Here is a 16,981-nt window from a genome sequence, read left to right as displayed (position 1 = left end):
TGGGTAATTGCAAATTATACAATTTCAACACACATGTTGGGTTGATAAATGAACAATAAATCATTACGTTTCAAGTAGTGACAAACCAAAGCAAGTTTATTCTGACCGAAAAAGTTAAAGCCCATCTTGCAGGGTTTATTTTCTAACAAATTTGTGCAATTTGCTTGTTGGTAATGTTGGCCCCCGTCTCGGTTCACTGTCTATGGTCTCAGTCTGTGCCACTGGTCTTGCAAAATATGGCTTTTGGTCTCGACCGAGTCCATGTGTCCAAAGTGAAACACAGCTTGGACGGGGATGCTGTTCAGCTTTTCACAAGTTTAGACAGCTAGCTACGCCGACGTTTGCTAACGTTAGCGCAACAGCATTAGCCTAGACTGCTAGGTAAATATTACGACTGCCTTTGGAGTTTCCTATATCTGCGTCCACGTTGTCAACAAACTGGCCTTTAGCACTATTTGGAGACATTTTTAACAATGATATACATATGTTGAGTGTTTTATGTACCCATTAATCAACAGTGGTGGTTAACTGCAACGTTCCCTTTAGACAAACAAACAAACAAACAAACCAAACCAAACCAAACAAAATTTCATATAAACATCTATAAACAATACATTAATCTGAATATAATCTGAAAATGAGCATAATATGGCGACTTTAAGATGTTTAGTTGTTTAAAGATAATATGAGAACATCTTTTTTGACTAAAAATACACAGCATTGCACAGAAGATGTAGTACCCTTACTCAATGGTGTCGGACTGGTGGTGGAAATGGTACTGAGTACCCAGGGCCCTCATGTGAGGAGGGCCAAAAAGATTCTAGAATGAATAGCTGTTGATGTGGGGAGGGGCCAATATAGAATGCCTTTCTACACGGCCCAGAATTTTGTGCTACGCTCCTGTTCTTACTAGTACATTTCTACCCCCAGTCCAACACCCTTGAGTAAGAGTACTACATCTTCTGTGCAATGCTGTGTGTTTTTAGTCACAAAAATATGTTCTCATTTTGTCTTTAAATAACTAAACATCTTAAGTGACGTCCTCTCCACGTAGAATATGCCTCTCATTGTACCTTACAGCACACGGATCTACCGCTGCCTCGATCGGTTAGTTTGTCTTATGTGACTTTGGTGGATCTAAACTAATCTTTTAAAACACCAAAATCACACAATAACATAAACTAATTAACCGATCGAGGCAGCGATAAACAAGCAACTCCTATGGTCCTGCTACACCCTGCTATGCTCTGCGGTGCCCTGCAGTGCCATGCTACAGCCTGTAACTCCCTGCAGTGCCCTGCTATGCCATGAACTACTACGACTACTATTTCTAGTCATAGTTCCTTTATCTTTATTGTGACTGTTATTGCCACTGTTCATCACACCCCCAACCGGCACCGTCAGACACCGCCTACCAAGAGCCTGGGTCTGTCCGAGGTTTCTTCCTAAAAGGAAGTTTTCCCACCACCCAAGGAGTTTTTCCTCGCCACTGTTGCACTAAATGCTTGCTCTTGGGGGCATTACTGGAATTGTTGGGTCTTTGTAAATTATAGAGTGTGGTCTAGACCTACTCTATCTGTAAAGTTTCCTTAGATAACTCTTGTTATGATTTGATACTATGAATACAATTGAATTGAATTGAATTGAATTGAATTAACATGAAGCATGTAAAACCAATCTGGAAAGTAATTATTGTCTACTAATGTCAAATAAATATAGTGGAGAAAAAAGTGCAATATTTAATATTTCCCTCTGGAATGTGGTGGAGAAGAAGTATTAAATTGCATATTATGGAAATACTCAAGTGAAGTTTACCAAAAACTGTGAAGTCAAGCACTTGAGCAAATGTTGCCGGTGACATTCCAGCTCTGCACAGCTCCGACTGCTGCAGAGACTGAGAGGCTGTCATTGTTTTCTCATGTCAGCACTGTTCCTGCTGGGAACAAGAGGCTCTTTATCTCAAAGGAAATCTGAAAAAAGGACAAATGGAATACCAGAATTTATTTATTTATTTATTTTGTTTCCAAAACAGAAATGTTCTATCATGTTTATATCATGGAAAGATATTCAGAATTTTCTATTTATTCTATATTCATTTGTTTTTCAGTATGTTCATCTGTGCACACACATTGAGGCAAACGCTGCCATCTACTGCATGGTTTTAGCTATGTGTTGTGTAGTGATCCTCGCTTGCTTTGAAAACTTTTCATTTTCTCCTCTTTAGTTAGTCCCCTTTTTATGGCTGTAGCTTAGCATTACTCTGTTGTCTGTAAGAAGTCAAAAAATAGTGAAAACTGCCCAGTGCAATTAACCGAAATGCATATAAGATATATATATATATAAGATATATATATATATATATATATATAGATATATATATATATATATATATATATATATAGAGAGAGAGAGAGAGAGAGAGAGAGAGAGATTCTATTTACAAAGATCTAAAACCAGAAAAGCAGAAAATCCTCACATTGGAGAAGCTAGAAGCTGAGAATCTTTGCAATTCCCTTTGATAAATAACTTAAACGGTTAATTGATTACAAAAATAGTTGTTGACTTATCGTTTCAGCACTACATTCTGTACATCAAAGTAGTATTTCATCAACATCGTTTTTTTTTTTTTAATTCTAATTTGATTAGTCTCTGTTCTGATGGCAACTGCAGACTTGATTTAAGAAGAAAACAGTACCGACTGAGCTTCTTCCACCCCAAATAAATGCTATTTCTTCAATTTACTATTGCTTTCCTCTACTGTAATTATACCCTGTATACCTTTTCATCCTGAGTGCTGTGAAAGCATGAAGCCCAGGCAATGTTTTGGTCAGGCAATACTTTAGTTTAGGACAGGTTTAAGTTTAAGGGGTAACCTACTCCAGGAAGCTGGAATGTCACCTGTGGAAAAAAAATGTGGCTTTAGTTTTCAAAGTTTTGAATCTGAATTTGTAAACTAAACCCTACCAACATATTTGGTTTCAATTAGTCAGTATTAGTGTTGAGAGAAATTGCTTAATGCTATTTTATACCTGACTAACTGAGTCATCGTGCCTGGTGCAGTAGCCTACCCAGGTTTCTGGAAGGCAGCTGTCTGACTGCACCTTTTGCAATTAACTCAATTGAGTGGCTTTTTTTTCTGCCATGTGACTTTTTTGTTCTATTTTTTTTATACTTTCTTATCACATGTGCATTGTCAATTTCTAAGTAGGCTAGCTTTAGCTAACCAAACTAGATTTCTCCCTTTGTAGCTTTGCTGTGGTTAATTTTCTTAAGTAATGGTAGTTTGCAAAGCTATATTTTCAAAGTAGCTTCGACAACACTAAAAGGAGTATAACTCATATAATTCATTTTACAAAATTAGTAAATAAAATACTGCTATATTTGGCTGTTATGTAGATCTTATGGTCAGTTTGAGATTGAGTGGAGTGAGTGGATGTTGCGGCTGCAGTGATTGTATTGAGAGTGAGACCAGCTGCAGGAATCTGGACATGTGACCGTGCACACAGGAAGAAGAGTCAAGAAATGAGTCAGAGATTCCTCCTCCACTAAATAAATCACATAGAAATACCCAAACCCCAGCAGCAGCAGCAGCAGCAGTAGTAGTAGCAGCAGCAGCAGCATGCCGTGCTGCGGAGTTCTGTGTCAGTATGAAACCAACAAGCTGGTCCGGATCCAGAGCGTCCGGCTCGGCTCTCTCAAGTGGAGCATGAACGCAGCCATTCTGCTGTTTATCTGGTAAGTGAACTTGAACACAACGTGAAATATTTCTGCCCCCCCAGCTGCCGCATGCTCGGGGAGCGGCTGCACACTCTGCTGCTGCTGCTGCTTCCTACAATGATTCACCACCAGTCCATTATGCTCAAACCGTTTTACTACCGGCTGCCATAATCATCCAGAGACGAAGAGTGTAACCATAAACACATCAACTGATAATTAATGCTATTTATTAGTGTTTGAATGAAATTGAACCGCCTCTTGTGGATATGTAACAGAAAAATACAGTATTTTATTTTGTAGGAACAACTGCCCGTTTATGGTAGGCTACTTAGTTGCATTTTATGGACTTACATTCCCTACTTGACTAAAAAGACTCCCAGTATCTTTATTTTCTTTATTTGTTGTGTTGTATATATTGTCTCTACCTCAAAGCTGTCAACACTTTTTTTTGGACAAATGTACAAACACGTTGTGCCTTGACTGTTTGTATCACTACTATACAGTAAAGAATAAAAAAAGAAAGGAAAAAAAGTTGCATTTTATATCATTTCCGGTATTTCTTTACTGAAGCTACTTTTATACCCATTTCCCATACAAAACTGAGTATTATTATTATTATTATTATTATTATTATTATTATTATTATTATTATTATTATTATTTGTTTTACATTTTATGAGGAACCCTGTAATATTCCTGTAGTGCCCATTCACTGTGACCTTTATATTGAACTGAATCATTTTTTTAAATCTAATTTTCAATTGTGCCCGTAAGATTTGAAGATGTGTTTGTAACAACAGCAATGGTTCTATTAATAAGGTATTCCCATGGGGACCTGAAGATAAAAGGTTTCTCTGGTGGCAATGGTGCAACATTTAAAGGTGCTGTAGGTAGGATTGTGAAGATCCAGGACTTCAGACAAAAAATGTGAACATCGACAACTTCTCAGTCTCTCCACTCTTCTCCCCCCCCCCCCTCTGCTAAAGCCCAAAACGGTCTCCTAAGCCCCTCCCCCCACAAGGGAGAATGAATGCGTGTGCATGAGCAGTGATTGACACGCAGTTAGACACCCCCCCACCCCCCCCCCCCAGCCCTGATTGGTGCATCTGAACAGGGAGCGGTGGATTTTTGCAAATCGCAATACAGGCTGTAGAGGAAGCTGCCCGATGAGCCGGATTTTTTTTTTTTTTAAATTACCTGCTTCATGTAGTTCTACTGGAACATAGGGGCAGTTTCAGCAAATATGAATGTTAGTTTTACCTACTGCACCTTTTAAGAAGGCAGTCAATAAAAAGACAAAATTAGTGCAAAAACAAGACAAACGGTGTAAAGAGTCAGTGCAAGGATGTAAACATAGACCGATTTAAAACCGAACGGTAAAGCAGCAGAGGTTCCAGAGCTGCAACGATCAGTCGGTTTATTGATTAGCCGATTGACAGAAAGTTAACCGGCAACTATTTTGAGAATAAATTCATAATTTAAGACATGTTTTAAGCAAAAATGCCATGGCCTTAATGTGTAAAATCTGTGTGATTTACATTTAAAAGTCAGTTTTTGTGTTTTATTTTGCAGCATGATGTTGCTGTGGAACAGGAGTTACCAGCAGTTTGACCTGGTGGTGAGCTCTGTCACCACCAAGGTGAAGGGTATAGCTCAGACCCACCTGCCTGGGGTCGGGGATGAGGTCTGGGATGTGGTGGACTACAGCGGACCCCCACAGGTAGCCTCAGTCCTCTGGGTTTTGGGTATTTATCCAAGAGGACAACAAAAAATAATGTGATTTTATTTTCAGGACAAAAACTCCTTCTTTGTGGTGACCAATGTCATCATGACGAAGAATCAGAAGCAGGGGAAATGCCCAGAGGTGCTCCTTCATCATTATTAATATTCGTTTATCTATTAAACTGGTATAATGTTTCAGTGCTGCTGATGGTACATTGACTCAGATATAAAGTTGGCAAACCTTTCTTATTATGCAGCAGTGTTTATATTCCAGGTTCCCCTTAAAGGCAAATTGTGTCGCACAGATAAGGACTGTGAGAAAGGAGGCTGGGATCAGCAGAGCCACGGTACGCTCACTTCTCCTTCAGTACATTTACACGCACACAAGAAACCAGGTTTACATGTAGGCCTATTTATAGTTACCTGGTTACTGTAAATCCTTGTATACTGTACGCAGCAGATCTGTAACCAGATTACTTCCATACCTCAAGCCTTTTTTTGGAAGCTTTACTGACTTTATTGTGATACAGGTCACCTGGTTGAATGTGTGCCCCATGTACCAAGGCTCAGTCCTTACCGCAGTGACCCTAGTTCAATTCCAACCCGCAGCCCTTTGCTGCAAGTCGTCCCCCCTCTCTCTCCCCCCTTTCCTGTCTATAGCTGTCCTATGAATTAAAGGCAAAAAAGCCCAAAAAACAATCTTTAAAAATGTATTTTTCTTCTTCAGTTTATCGGTTTTGGATGGACTCACTACAGCAACACCTACATTGTCCTGAGTGGTTTAGTTGACACCTGTTTCCAGAAGAAGCAGAGAAATGTGTCATTCATGTGTTGCAGTTTTAGCTTCAGCCAAAAGCTCTCAGCTCTCTGCTACTAGTTTAGATTTGAGTTACAGTTGACGCTGTTGTCACCTCACATTAGCTGCTGCAGAAATCAAACCTGCGACTTTTCAAACTCAGTTGTGACAGAATCAGGCGATTTTTAAATGCAGGACTGTTTTCTTTCTGCAGGGATTAGGACAGGATCATGTGTGAAGTTTGACGTGTTGAGGAAAACCTGTGAGGTCTCTGCGTGGTGTCCAGTCGAAACCAGGACGAACCCTCCGAGGTAAAGTCTACTATTTTGTTGTCAGATCAGGAGTTTGTCACGTAACTTCTCACTCAGCAGGAATTTAAGTTATACGACATTTAATTTTGAGGCACCAACATGTTAGGATTTAACTTAAACCTGCAACAACTGATTTTTCTGGCCACTTGGGGGCAGCGGAATCAAGTTGTGAACACAACATTGACATATCATCATCTTTAAGTTGAACTTGTTTGCAAACCATGCTTTTTAAAGCCACCGTACACTACCTGCTCAGCAGCAAACAGCAGACAGGCACAGTTAGAGACTAGCTGGTGAAAACTTAAAAAATTTAGCAGCTAAAGAGACATATTAGGAGTTGGTGAAGACCAAAAACTGAGCTAAAAGGGAGAGAATATTGGACTTGCATCCACAGTTTTTGAGTCTCATTAAAATGTACTGTATTGACTTACGTGTATAATTAAGCGTTATTACACAGGAGGGTGTGCTTTAACGTTATTGCGCTGTCTGCAAGCATCACTGAAGTGCCAATAATGACGTTAAAGCACATCTCGAGTGTAATATTGCGATTATACTAACGGTTACCAACAAAATAAAAGATGGAATCAAACTTTTTTTCTTTTTTTTGGGGCATTTTGTTTGGGAATAAACAAAAACAAACAGTGGATTTATAGTCCCTGCTGAGTCAGCCAGCCAAATTGAGCTAATGTTAGCTTTGTGAAGATCGGAGGATTTCCCAAACTTAATTAACACTGCACATATAAACACAAAACTGATTTGCTAGCTCAAATGTGTTGTAACTAGTCTCGAGAAGGAACTTGTTTTGGTGGAACACGTGTACGGTCAAAGGTTGTTTTAGTCGTGCAACAGAAAACTCAGATTTGTCAGATAGTCTTGCTAGCTGTCTGGATTTACCCTGCAGAGATCTGAGGAGCAGTTAACCATAGTCCACATAAATCCACCGGAGTTTAAAATGCTAACACAAAGAAAGCCCAAAGCAATGGATATCCAGCCTAAATGAGCGGGGCAACGAAGCAATCCTGGAAATGGAACGTCGTGGATATAGACTATGTTGTAACTCAAATATTTGCTTTCCTGAGCATGGTGTGCTATCATGCATATTTGAGCCTGTTCTAAATGTCTAGTTGACCAATCGGATTGCATTGTCTGAACTTCTTCTTGTAACTTTTTTTTTTTTTTTTTTTTTACGATACAGGCCAGCTCTGCTGGCAGCAGCTGAGAACTTCACAGTCCTCATCAAAAACAACATCAGATTCCCTGCATTCAACTTCATCCGGTGAGAATTCTTTTTGACTGATGGGGTTTGAAACGTTTTCCTAACTTTATGCAGTGCAGCCACAGCTGTGTTTGTGCGGCAACAAGTTTCACATCTGTGGCAATGTAAAAGATATATTTCATTATTTATGGTAGTGTTTTGTTAAGTCCTTTTTCATGTAGCAATGCAGCTGCAAAGAGGGACAGTTTTGAAGACTCTCTTTTTTGGTGTGTTCAGGGACGCTCAAATAATTTTGCTTCATTAATTGTTTTTTTTTTGTTGCTGTTTTGCAAATAAATTCTTAATTTTTCAGTCATGGAAGAGAAGGAGTTGTGTCCTTTTCTATCACAAGTCATACTGCACTGTCTGTTTTCTGGGATTAAAAAAATCAGAAAAATCAGTCTGTCAGCACGTCAACAAAGTAGTTGAAAAATGACATGATTGCATATTATTGTTTGCATTTTATCATGGTGAAAATGAGTGAAATACTTTTGCATATCCTTCAAGTATTTGCCTGCATGATTTTATTATCAAATAAAAAAAGCCAATGAAACATTTAGTGTCATTTGACACTGAAACTCTCTGCTGCTCTTTAGGACACATAGAGTCCACCACCTTCTCTTCAGTGGGAGAGGAACTCAGATTTTCTGTGAATATTTGAGTCTATTTTGTTCGGCAGAAGAAACATTCTCCCAGAGATGAACGATGCCTACCTGAGGAGCTGTCACAGAGGAAAAGACTCGCTGTGTCCCATCTTCAGACTGGGAGACGTCATTCGAGAGGCCGGAGAGAATTTCACTGAAATGGCCGTAGAGGTGAGGTTACATGTTCAAATGTTTCTGCAGTGAAAGCAACATTTATTCTTCTTGCAACCTGGGTTATATTTTCGTAGTTCTAGCCACAGTTCCGATCAGTTTTGAGAACATTTTACTGACTTACTTCACTGCTGAAATCTTAGGATGCAGCACCCACTTTTTTGGGTTTCCTTCAGTGAGCGTCCGTTGTCCTCAGCAAGAGATCAAGTTAAGTTGAAATGAAACTACCAAAAAGAGGTAGTGTTGCCTCAAACTTTCTTTAGTTTGTGTAGATTAAAGTGGAAAGTCAGCATTGTCAGTGTAATAGTAAAAATACATATGTGCCTTACAGCTTTTCCCAAGAATTCCTATTTTTTATCATAATTAGTAATTAGGTCTTGTTTCATTTACATTTTACGCATTATTTTCTTAAAACAAGTGATTAATAAATACCTGTGCTGTCAGAATAGGTCATCCTCCTTCTTGTAAAAAATCAACTTGTTTCAAGTATTTTGTGAAATCGTCTGATTGCAGTGCAGCTGCCTCCCTTATTCATTCTTATTTCAAGACTAACCTTTTAAACGTTGTTAAATGTAAAAAAAAAAATCTAAAGAGAAGTGGATTTCTGTTGGAACCAAGTTGAAATACTCTTACTGCATTGGCAGATTTTATTCACGTTTTAAGAAAATAAGGCTTTTAAGACCTGTTTATAGGAGTGACTCAAAAACATGCAGAGCTCCCCAGTGTTCAGCTATCTTTTGTAAAAAACAAGAAAAAAGTCAAAGAGTCACAAACTTCAGCTTTAAAATTTCAACATCTTGCATCTGTAGGAAGGACCTCTTTCTACAGAAACAGAGTCTGGTCTGTGTAAGCTTGTGCTGCTGTGATTTATGGGATACATTTCATGCTGAAAACAAGCTTTTTATACTATATTTTTGATGTGAGTAAATTGAGGGTACACACTCAGTTTGAGCAAAGACAAGGAGAAGTCCTGCATTGGAAATGTTACTGAAGTAAATAGGGCTGGGTGTCGTTTAAAACATTGTGATACTGATACCAATACCATGACTTCGATACCGGTTCCTAAACGATACTTTTTTAGAAACCAATTTTATAAAACAAAAAGAAATTACAACATTACACATTACGGCACAAATCTTTGGTTATTTATTTTTCAGCTCCTACTACGTGAGCCCCGTCTCTGTGTAACGTAGAGTTTTTCCTGCCTGCCTCTATGATCTGTAATGTTAGACAGCCAATCGGCAGCATTATTAGATCTCGGTAGAAGCATGCTGCATGCTTATTGGCTCACTGATGCTGACGAGATTTACTCCTTAGGGATTGAAATTGGGTATTGAATTCGGTACCCAGCCCTAGAACTAAAAGTACATAAGTATTATCAGCAAAATGTACGAAAAGTATCAAAAGTAAATGCAGAACATTGGCCCATGTGAGTTAAACGTTGAGTTTACTCAAATCTGGAACATGGAATGATATATAAAAAGTTAGATAATTGACTCCTTCATGGTCGGGGAGGTTTTGTGGTTAATAACCACCACTTCCTGTGTTGACCACAGGGGGGCGTCATCGGCATACTGATCAATTGGGACTGCAACCTGGACCGGCTCATGCAGCGCTGCCTTCCCAAATACTCCTTCATACGGCTGGATGAGAAAGAGAGCAACAAGACGCTGTATCCCGGCCTCAACTTCAGGTGAGTGAGCCAGGGTCAAAGGTCAACTTTACAGTCATCACAACCACTATAGGAACTTTGATTCTTTTTAGAAAGACGAACAGAGAAAGTTTAAAAACAGTTTGTGCTGATAGTGTAATGGTCCATAACTTACATTTGTCCGTGTTTTTTATGTCCATGAATTTACATGAAAACAATTTGAGGCTTCAGTATTTCCCCATTTGTTTTTATGTTGGGTTGGAAACAACATTTACAGCCAGGGAGCCCTGTTCAAGATAGGCAGAAGAATACAATTTTCATATGCAAGGGACAGATTAGACTTCAAAAAAACACACCAAAATACAACAACAGACACACAAGATACAGGAATCGGAGGCTAAAAGAATCGTGGCAAATAATGGCACCTGTTAAAAGCAATAACATTGTTCTGTAAAAACGGTTTTGAAGTATTTTTAAACTTGTCGAGAGGGTAAAGATTCCTTGCAGCTCATTCTAAACTTGCGGGCGTGAAAGCAAAAGGCCGAGTTACCCAGCTATGTTCGGATGATTGGGACCCTAGTCTAATATCCACAACGTTCCACTTCCAGGTCGTTCAGGTGCCGCCGGAAATTCAGCCGGATGTCCCTCTTTTTGGTCGGATGTCCGTTACCTTCCGCTTTCTTTGTGTTGTAATTTTAAACTCCAGTGAATTTCTGAGGACTATGGCTAACTTCTCCTCAGATCTCTGCAGGGTAAATCCAGACAGCTAGCTAGACTATCTGTCCAATCTGAGTTTTCTGTTGCACAACTAAAACAACCTTTGAATGTAAACATGTTCCACCAAAACAAGTTCCTTCCGGAGGACATTTTGCAGCGGCACATGTGGCTCCGTCCGGCGCTTAGTGCTTAGAGCTGCCAAAGGTTAGTGCTGGCAAAGCGAGACTATTGGGACCATAATGAGAATTTCTCTGATGATCTAGTGTTATAGCTACTACAGTAATATGTCAGTAAACTGGATATTTACTGCGGTAATTTACCCAGTAAACATACTGAACATATCTCCTAAAACACTGTAAAGTGCATCGATCCATTTCATATAGGTTATGAAGGCTTGCGCAAGTTACATACCGAAGGCAGCTTGATAGATTACATCCCAACTGGCACATCTCGTTTGGTTTCAGATTTGGGGTAAACAATCCTGCTTCATGCTTCACTGTGTGCTGCAATGTTTATTTTTTATTTTTATCGTTTCTGCTGTCGTCTGATCAGATATGCAAAGTACAACACAGTGAACGGAGTGGAGGAGCGAACGCTGTACAAAGCATTTGGGATCAGGTTTGATGTCATGGTGTTCGGACAGGTGGGTTTTTTTTTTTTTTTTTTTAGAATTAATATCTTTAAACTTAACATTTAAACCAATTATGTTTTTATTTGTGAAACTTTATATTTCCTAGTTTGGGCATTTATTTGTGTTGTATTTGAGAGGTAATTGTCCAAGATGCCATAACTTTATCATCAACTCTATTTGTTCTTGCCTTCTTTGCACACAGGAACTGTTGACATCAGTGTTTCTATACATCTGGAGGAGTTAGAAAAACAAAAGTGTGACAGTTTGATCTGTTTTCCAGGCGGGAAAGTTTAGCTTCATTCATCTCATCATCTACATCGGATCAACGCTGTCGTACTACGCTCTGGTGAGAGACCACACTGGGTTCAGCTGCCGCCACAACAGTGTCCATTCATGCATTTACCCTCCCTTAGTGCTGAACACAGTGGCAGTCAGTGTTAGAGTGTACAAGAGTGGGACGTCAAATGGTGGCTGCATCTGGACTAACTGAATGAATCACTACAGAAAAAAGCTAAAGGCTAAACATTAGGGGTGGGGGAAAAAAATCTATACAGCATAGTATTGCAATATTTTCCGTGGCAATACTGTATTGATACATAGATGCCAAGTATCGATCTATTATTATATATGTGTTGGTCAGGTTGTCTGACTGACAATCCCATTTTGCAGCAATAAAATTGAAGTGAGATAAACAAACATACATTTATCATTTTAGATTAAACAGTTGACATGTTGACAAAGTTTCTTTTTGGGGACATAATTTGAATTTGGGAACAATTTGAAGTTGGAAAAAAGGTAATACATTGCAATATATGACAAAATATTGCAATATGTTTAAAATCGCAATAATATCGTATCATGACATAAGTATTGTGATGATATCGTATCGTGAGGCCTCTGGTGATTCCCAATCCTACTAAATATGCTGAAAGCTGCAGGAGGCAACAGGTTGCTCCAAGAAATGTGATTCCCCTGTGGACTTTGGTGCATAATCTTCACAGCGATGAATCATAAGAGTGAAACCATGTTAGGAAATCATGGAGGAAGTGTCTATGATGTAACTGACAGGGATGTTTTGCAGTTGGGAATTTGACTTCTCACCACTGTCTGTTTCACTTAAACCCCTTTTACACAGCAGACAGTACAATGAATAAGAACCAAACAAACTACTAATAATTAGAAATAATTCAGCATTTTGAGAAATATATGCTTTCTAACGATGAGTTAGATGAGAGGAATGATCTCCCTCTTGTGTGAGAGTGGTATCTATGTTTTCATCTAACTTTTGTCAAGGCATAGAAGCGTATTTCTCAACATGTCGAACCAGGGGCAGAGCCTGGGTGAAGCTTAGGCTGGATGAGCAAGCAGCAACCATGTCAGACAAGTCAAACACACTGCAAAAAAACATACAGCACATAGCTATTTTAAAGCCTTAAAGCTGAGGTTGGCAGTTTTCTGGATAAAACCCTCCTGAATAGTAAAAAGCAGCGCTCCTCCTGCAGCTCTTTGGAATATTGTTGAATTACTATCTAAATTTGAGAAGTTGTTTTTTAAACTTAAAATCTTGAAGATCTCAATTTCGTCCACCTTGGTGGTAATTCCAGGTGTGTTTTTCAATCTCACTTTCACTTGTTTTTGAAGTTTCATCTTCTGTAGTCATCACTACTGTCATTGTTTGTTCGGCCGTAGTAACAGTTTACTTTCAATGCTAGCAGAGACGGGGGAAAAAAACAGTACGCCGCTTCACACGCAACTTTTTTCTGCAGGATTTGCCACCTTTAAATCAGGCTTTCACGATCTGAAGGGATGTGCACGCACATCTGCATTTGTAGAACAGCCAATAGGAACCAAATCTGTCTAAAATAACCTGAGATTGGCCAAAGTCTCCCCTTTGTCTGGACAGAAAAGCTGTGGGTTTTCTTGGAGGCATCTGTTAGAGGAACTTCAGCTTAAGACACTTCAGACTTTAAATAAAATGCGGTTACACTTTACTTGAAGGTATCTACATAAGAGTGACATGACACTGTCATGAACACATGAACCCTAACCCTAACTTGTCATGACAAAAACTGAATGACACTTAATGACAGAAGCGTTATGTCATAAACGTTTATGCCTTGTTTATAATGTTTATGACACGTTCATGACAGTGTCATGTCACTCTTATGTAGATACCTTCAAGTAAAGTGTAAGCCAAAATGCCAACTGTCTCAAAAGAGTCTCAAAAATTCAAACTCTTGCTGTGATTTAAGACCCGAAAAGTGAAAATATTCTTCCCAGATTTAATCAGTTTATTTCAGTAAAATCAAGCCATGTTTGGTGTTAAACACAAATCACAGCTATGTTGACAAATCGGTGTCTTGTAGTGTGTTGTAGATGAAGTGTGAAACTCCATTTTTCCCTCAGACGACCATGATGATCGACTGGCTGATAGGAACCAGCTGTTATTCTGCAGAGGTTGGACAAAACTACTCCGAGAAGAAAGTGGAGTCAGTCCAAGACAAACTCAAGGTGATGAACGGTTTGATAGAATGTACTGTAGCTGTAAACCTATAGTCAAACATTTTGTACTTTAATACAGTTTAATAACTTTTCCCATGGGCGTGATCTTACGGTGTGACGTGACTGTGTGTCGCAGTGCATCCTCTGCGTGTCCTACGTCGATGAGAACAACATTCGACTGGTGAAGAGATCACAGAAGAAAAGTTTACAAGACATCAAACCGATGTCTGTTCAGCCATACAAGGTAAACCTGCTGCAGAGAGGAAAGATCAGAGAAATAGCATGTAGAAATGGTCTTTTATTACTGATGAAACTGAGACCTAAAATCTCTGTTGCTCCAAAACATTAGCTTCAAAGAAATTGAAACCTTCAGGGTTGAAGCATCAACAGGTTGGAATTCATGAGCGATGAGTCTCTGGGAACTTTGTCTGGAACCAGATATGAAGCGTTATTGTAGTTTTGTAGATTTCAAAGTCAATTTTATTTAAATGTATTTAGCCCAATATCACAAATCACAAATTTGCCTCAAGGGGCTTTACAATCACTCTCTCTCTCCTTAAACCCTTGATTCAGATAAGGTCAAACTCTGTTCCTAAAAAACAACCCAGAGAAAATTGGAAGAAACCTCAGATTGAGCAACTGAGAAGGGATCCCTCTCCCAGGATGGATATTCATGCAATAGGTTAGCATTAAGCTATTCTAGACTATACATTTAAAGTGAAATAAGCTGCTGGGGGGCTGTTTTGGCGCCTGGTTTGTATCACCAACACAAACTCGATGCAAATCAGAAAGTGGATTTTCAGTTTGACAACACATCAAAACTTTGGAGTTGATACTTTGTTACCGGTATTAGTGCCCAAAGATTGTCATAGTTTGGATTATTGTTGAATTACTGCTATCTAAATTTGATTAAAATCTTGACGATCTCCGTTTTTAAGATGATTTTGTTGGCATTTTAGGCCTGTATTCGTATAGGACAGCTTAGACTTGAAATGGGAGAGAGAGGGGGAATGACATACAGCAAAGGGCCGCAGCTCGGAGTCGAACCCGCGGCCGCTGCGTCGAGGAGCAAACCTCTATACATGGGCGCCCGCTCCACCAGGTGAGCTAACCAGACGCCCCAATCTCACTTTTACTTGTTTTTGAAGTGTCATCTTCTGTAGTCATCACTACTGTCATTGTTTGTTCGGCCGTAGTAACAGTTTACTTTCAATGCTAGCAGAGACGGGGAAAAAAAACGTACGCTGCTTCACACTCGAGTGAGTTGAAGACCGAGTCTGTTGCGTTAGCTCTGCCTACCCTCTCTGGCAGACCAACCACTGCCGGGTTATGGGAACGCGTCACTAACTGTGAGCTGCTTGTGATTTTTTTATTTTTTTTTTTCCTGGAAATTTCGCCACAGACACCAAGTTCAAAATTCGGTAAATGCAAAGGCTTTCATCAGTGCACCAAAGGCTCAATCACCATTGTGTTACCTCATTCGGCATTGACTCAGTGACTTAACAAACATTTATTTAAATGAAAATCTTAAAGATTATTACTTTAATGTGTGGTTGAGGCAGAATCGATACTGTATCTCTAAACCACTCGAGGTAAGTGAGTAAATGTGTTTTGTAATTTAGGTGAATCGAATTGTGTAAAAAGTTGAATTACAGCCTGGATGAATCTTGTCATTGACTTGAGACTTGATATATTCTTGTCCTGACAGGAGGACACGGGACACCTGAGGGCCGTCCTCTGTCTGCTCCAGCCGGGTGACGGCGTGGCTCACGACGCTCCGCCTCCCCTCGACCATAAACCTAACCCCAACTCCAAATCTCGGCGCCCAGCCTGGTGTAAGTGTGACTGCTGCACTCCCTCTTCCCTCCCCCAGGAGGCGCTGTGCTGCCGGCAGAGCGACGGCGCCTGCATCACCTCGTCTCCTCTGTTCGAGCAGCTTGTGTTGCGTCGCCCCCTGCTGGAGGCCGTCCTCCTGTTCCGGGACCCTCTGTGTCCACCCGCTGTGCGATGCCAGACCAGCGCCCTGCGTCACTGTGCCTACAGTCAGTACATCAGCTGGAGGTTTGGGGTCCCACCTATCGACACCCACCCTGCCATCCCCAGCTGCTGCGTGCAAAGAGTCAGGGAGGAGTACCCGAGCGCGGACGGACAGTACAGCGGCTTCAGACCTGCCAGGATGGCGTCCATGGAGGCCTGCGCTAACGGAGAGCTGTGAGAGGAGAGCAGGGACTCCCCCTCTCACTGACCCACTAACTGTGTTTTTATGTTAAATCTGCCTTACAAAGCAAAAAGAAAATGCAATAACTTTGCCAGCTTGCGTTCCATCAGAAGGGAGATGAAGTCAATAAATCACTGCATTGTCAGGTCATTTAGCTGCTCAGTAAACATATAAGCCATGTTTCTCAGTTCCACTCCTTTTAAGCAGCGTTTTGCCTTTTTACAGGGCAGAAATGTCATTCTTTACATTACTAACATGCTCAGACAAAAGGTTTCTCCTGCCAGGAATGTGCTTACATCTGTCATATCGTATGGAAACATGAAGAGTTTCGTTCCTACATGGGGAAAAAAAACCTTGCTTTCACTGTGTTGAAGACCTGATTTTAACACCTCGTGGTGCGCATAAAAAACCTCTAATACCCCCTGATAACATGCTGCAGGTCGTTTCTTTAATCCGCACACAAACCAAAATGTTTGTGGCTTTATGGGGAGTTACGTGCTGGAACTATTTCTTGCTAAATAAAAGTCGGGTGCACCGGATCAAAGTCGTCACAGTAAAGTTGCCAGGTGTGGTACCATCATGCCTGTACAGAGACCAAAACCAAAATCTATTCTCAGCCGGAGACACTGCACAGAAGTGCTGGGTG

The 16,981-nt window shown here is 40.1% G+C and overlaps 1 protein-coding gene and 1 long non-coding RNA gene across 5 annotated transcripts; one reads left to right on the top strand and one right to left on the bottom strand.

Moving 5' to 3' along the window:
• Positions 1-1,705: 1,705 nt before the first annotated feature.
• On the bottom strand, positions 1,706-3,467 carry LOC118494196. Of its 2 annotated transcripts, none has more exons than XR_004896277.1 (3): positions 3,354-3,467; positions 2,779-2,898; positions 1,706-1,970 (listed from the first exon to the last, which is right to left on the bottom strand). It is a non-coding gene; the product is annotated as an uncharacterized LOC118494196 (long non-coding RNA). The 2 variants fall into 2 exon arrangements; XR_004896278.1 differs by having other exon boundaries at positions 3,030-3,388.
• Positions 3,372-16,744, top strand: p2rx7 (purinergic receptor P2X, ligand-gated ion channel, 7). Of its 3 annotated transcripts, XM_031305775.2 has the most exons (13): positions 3,372-3,735; positions 5,290-5,437; positions 5,510-5,581; positions 5,714-5,786; positions 6,450-6,546; positions 7,742-7,822; positions 8,481-8,616; positions 10,173-10,309; positions 11,537-11,627; positions 11,896-11,961; positions 14,022-14,126; positions 14,254-14,361; positions 15,826-16,744. In XM_031305775.2, exons 1-13 carry the CDS (start codon positions 3,620-3,622, stop codon positions 16,330-16,332), a joined length of 1,737 nt encoding a protein of 578 aa, XP_031161635.1. In that variant the 5' UTR covers positions 3,372-3,619; the 3' UTR covers positions 16,333-16,744. The 3 variants fall into 3 exon arrangements, with proteins under 3 accessions (XP_031161635.1, XP_035853053.1, XP_035853052.1); XM_035997160.1 differs by lacking the exon at positions 3,372-3,735 and having other exon boundaries at positions 5,700-5,786; XM_035997159.1 differs by lacking the exon at positions 3,372-3,735 and having other exon boundaries at positions 5,697-5,786.
• The last annotated feature ends 237 nt before the right edge of the window (positions 16,745-16,981 follow it).

Source organism: Sander lucioperca, chromosome 2, assembly GCF_008315115.2.
Source record: "Sander lucioperca isolate FBNREF2018 chromosome 2, SLUC_FBN_1.2, whole genome shotgun sequence".
Lineage (NCBI taxonomy): Eukaryota > Metazoa > Chordata > Actinopteri > Perciformes > Percidae > Sander > Sander lucioperca.
The sequence above is the reverse complement of the archived record's forward strand: the minus strand, read 5'-3'. Positions and strand labels throughout refer to the sequence as shown.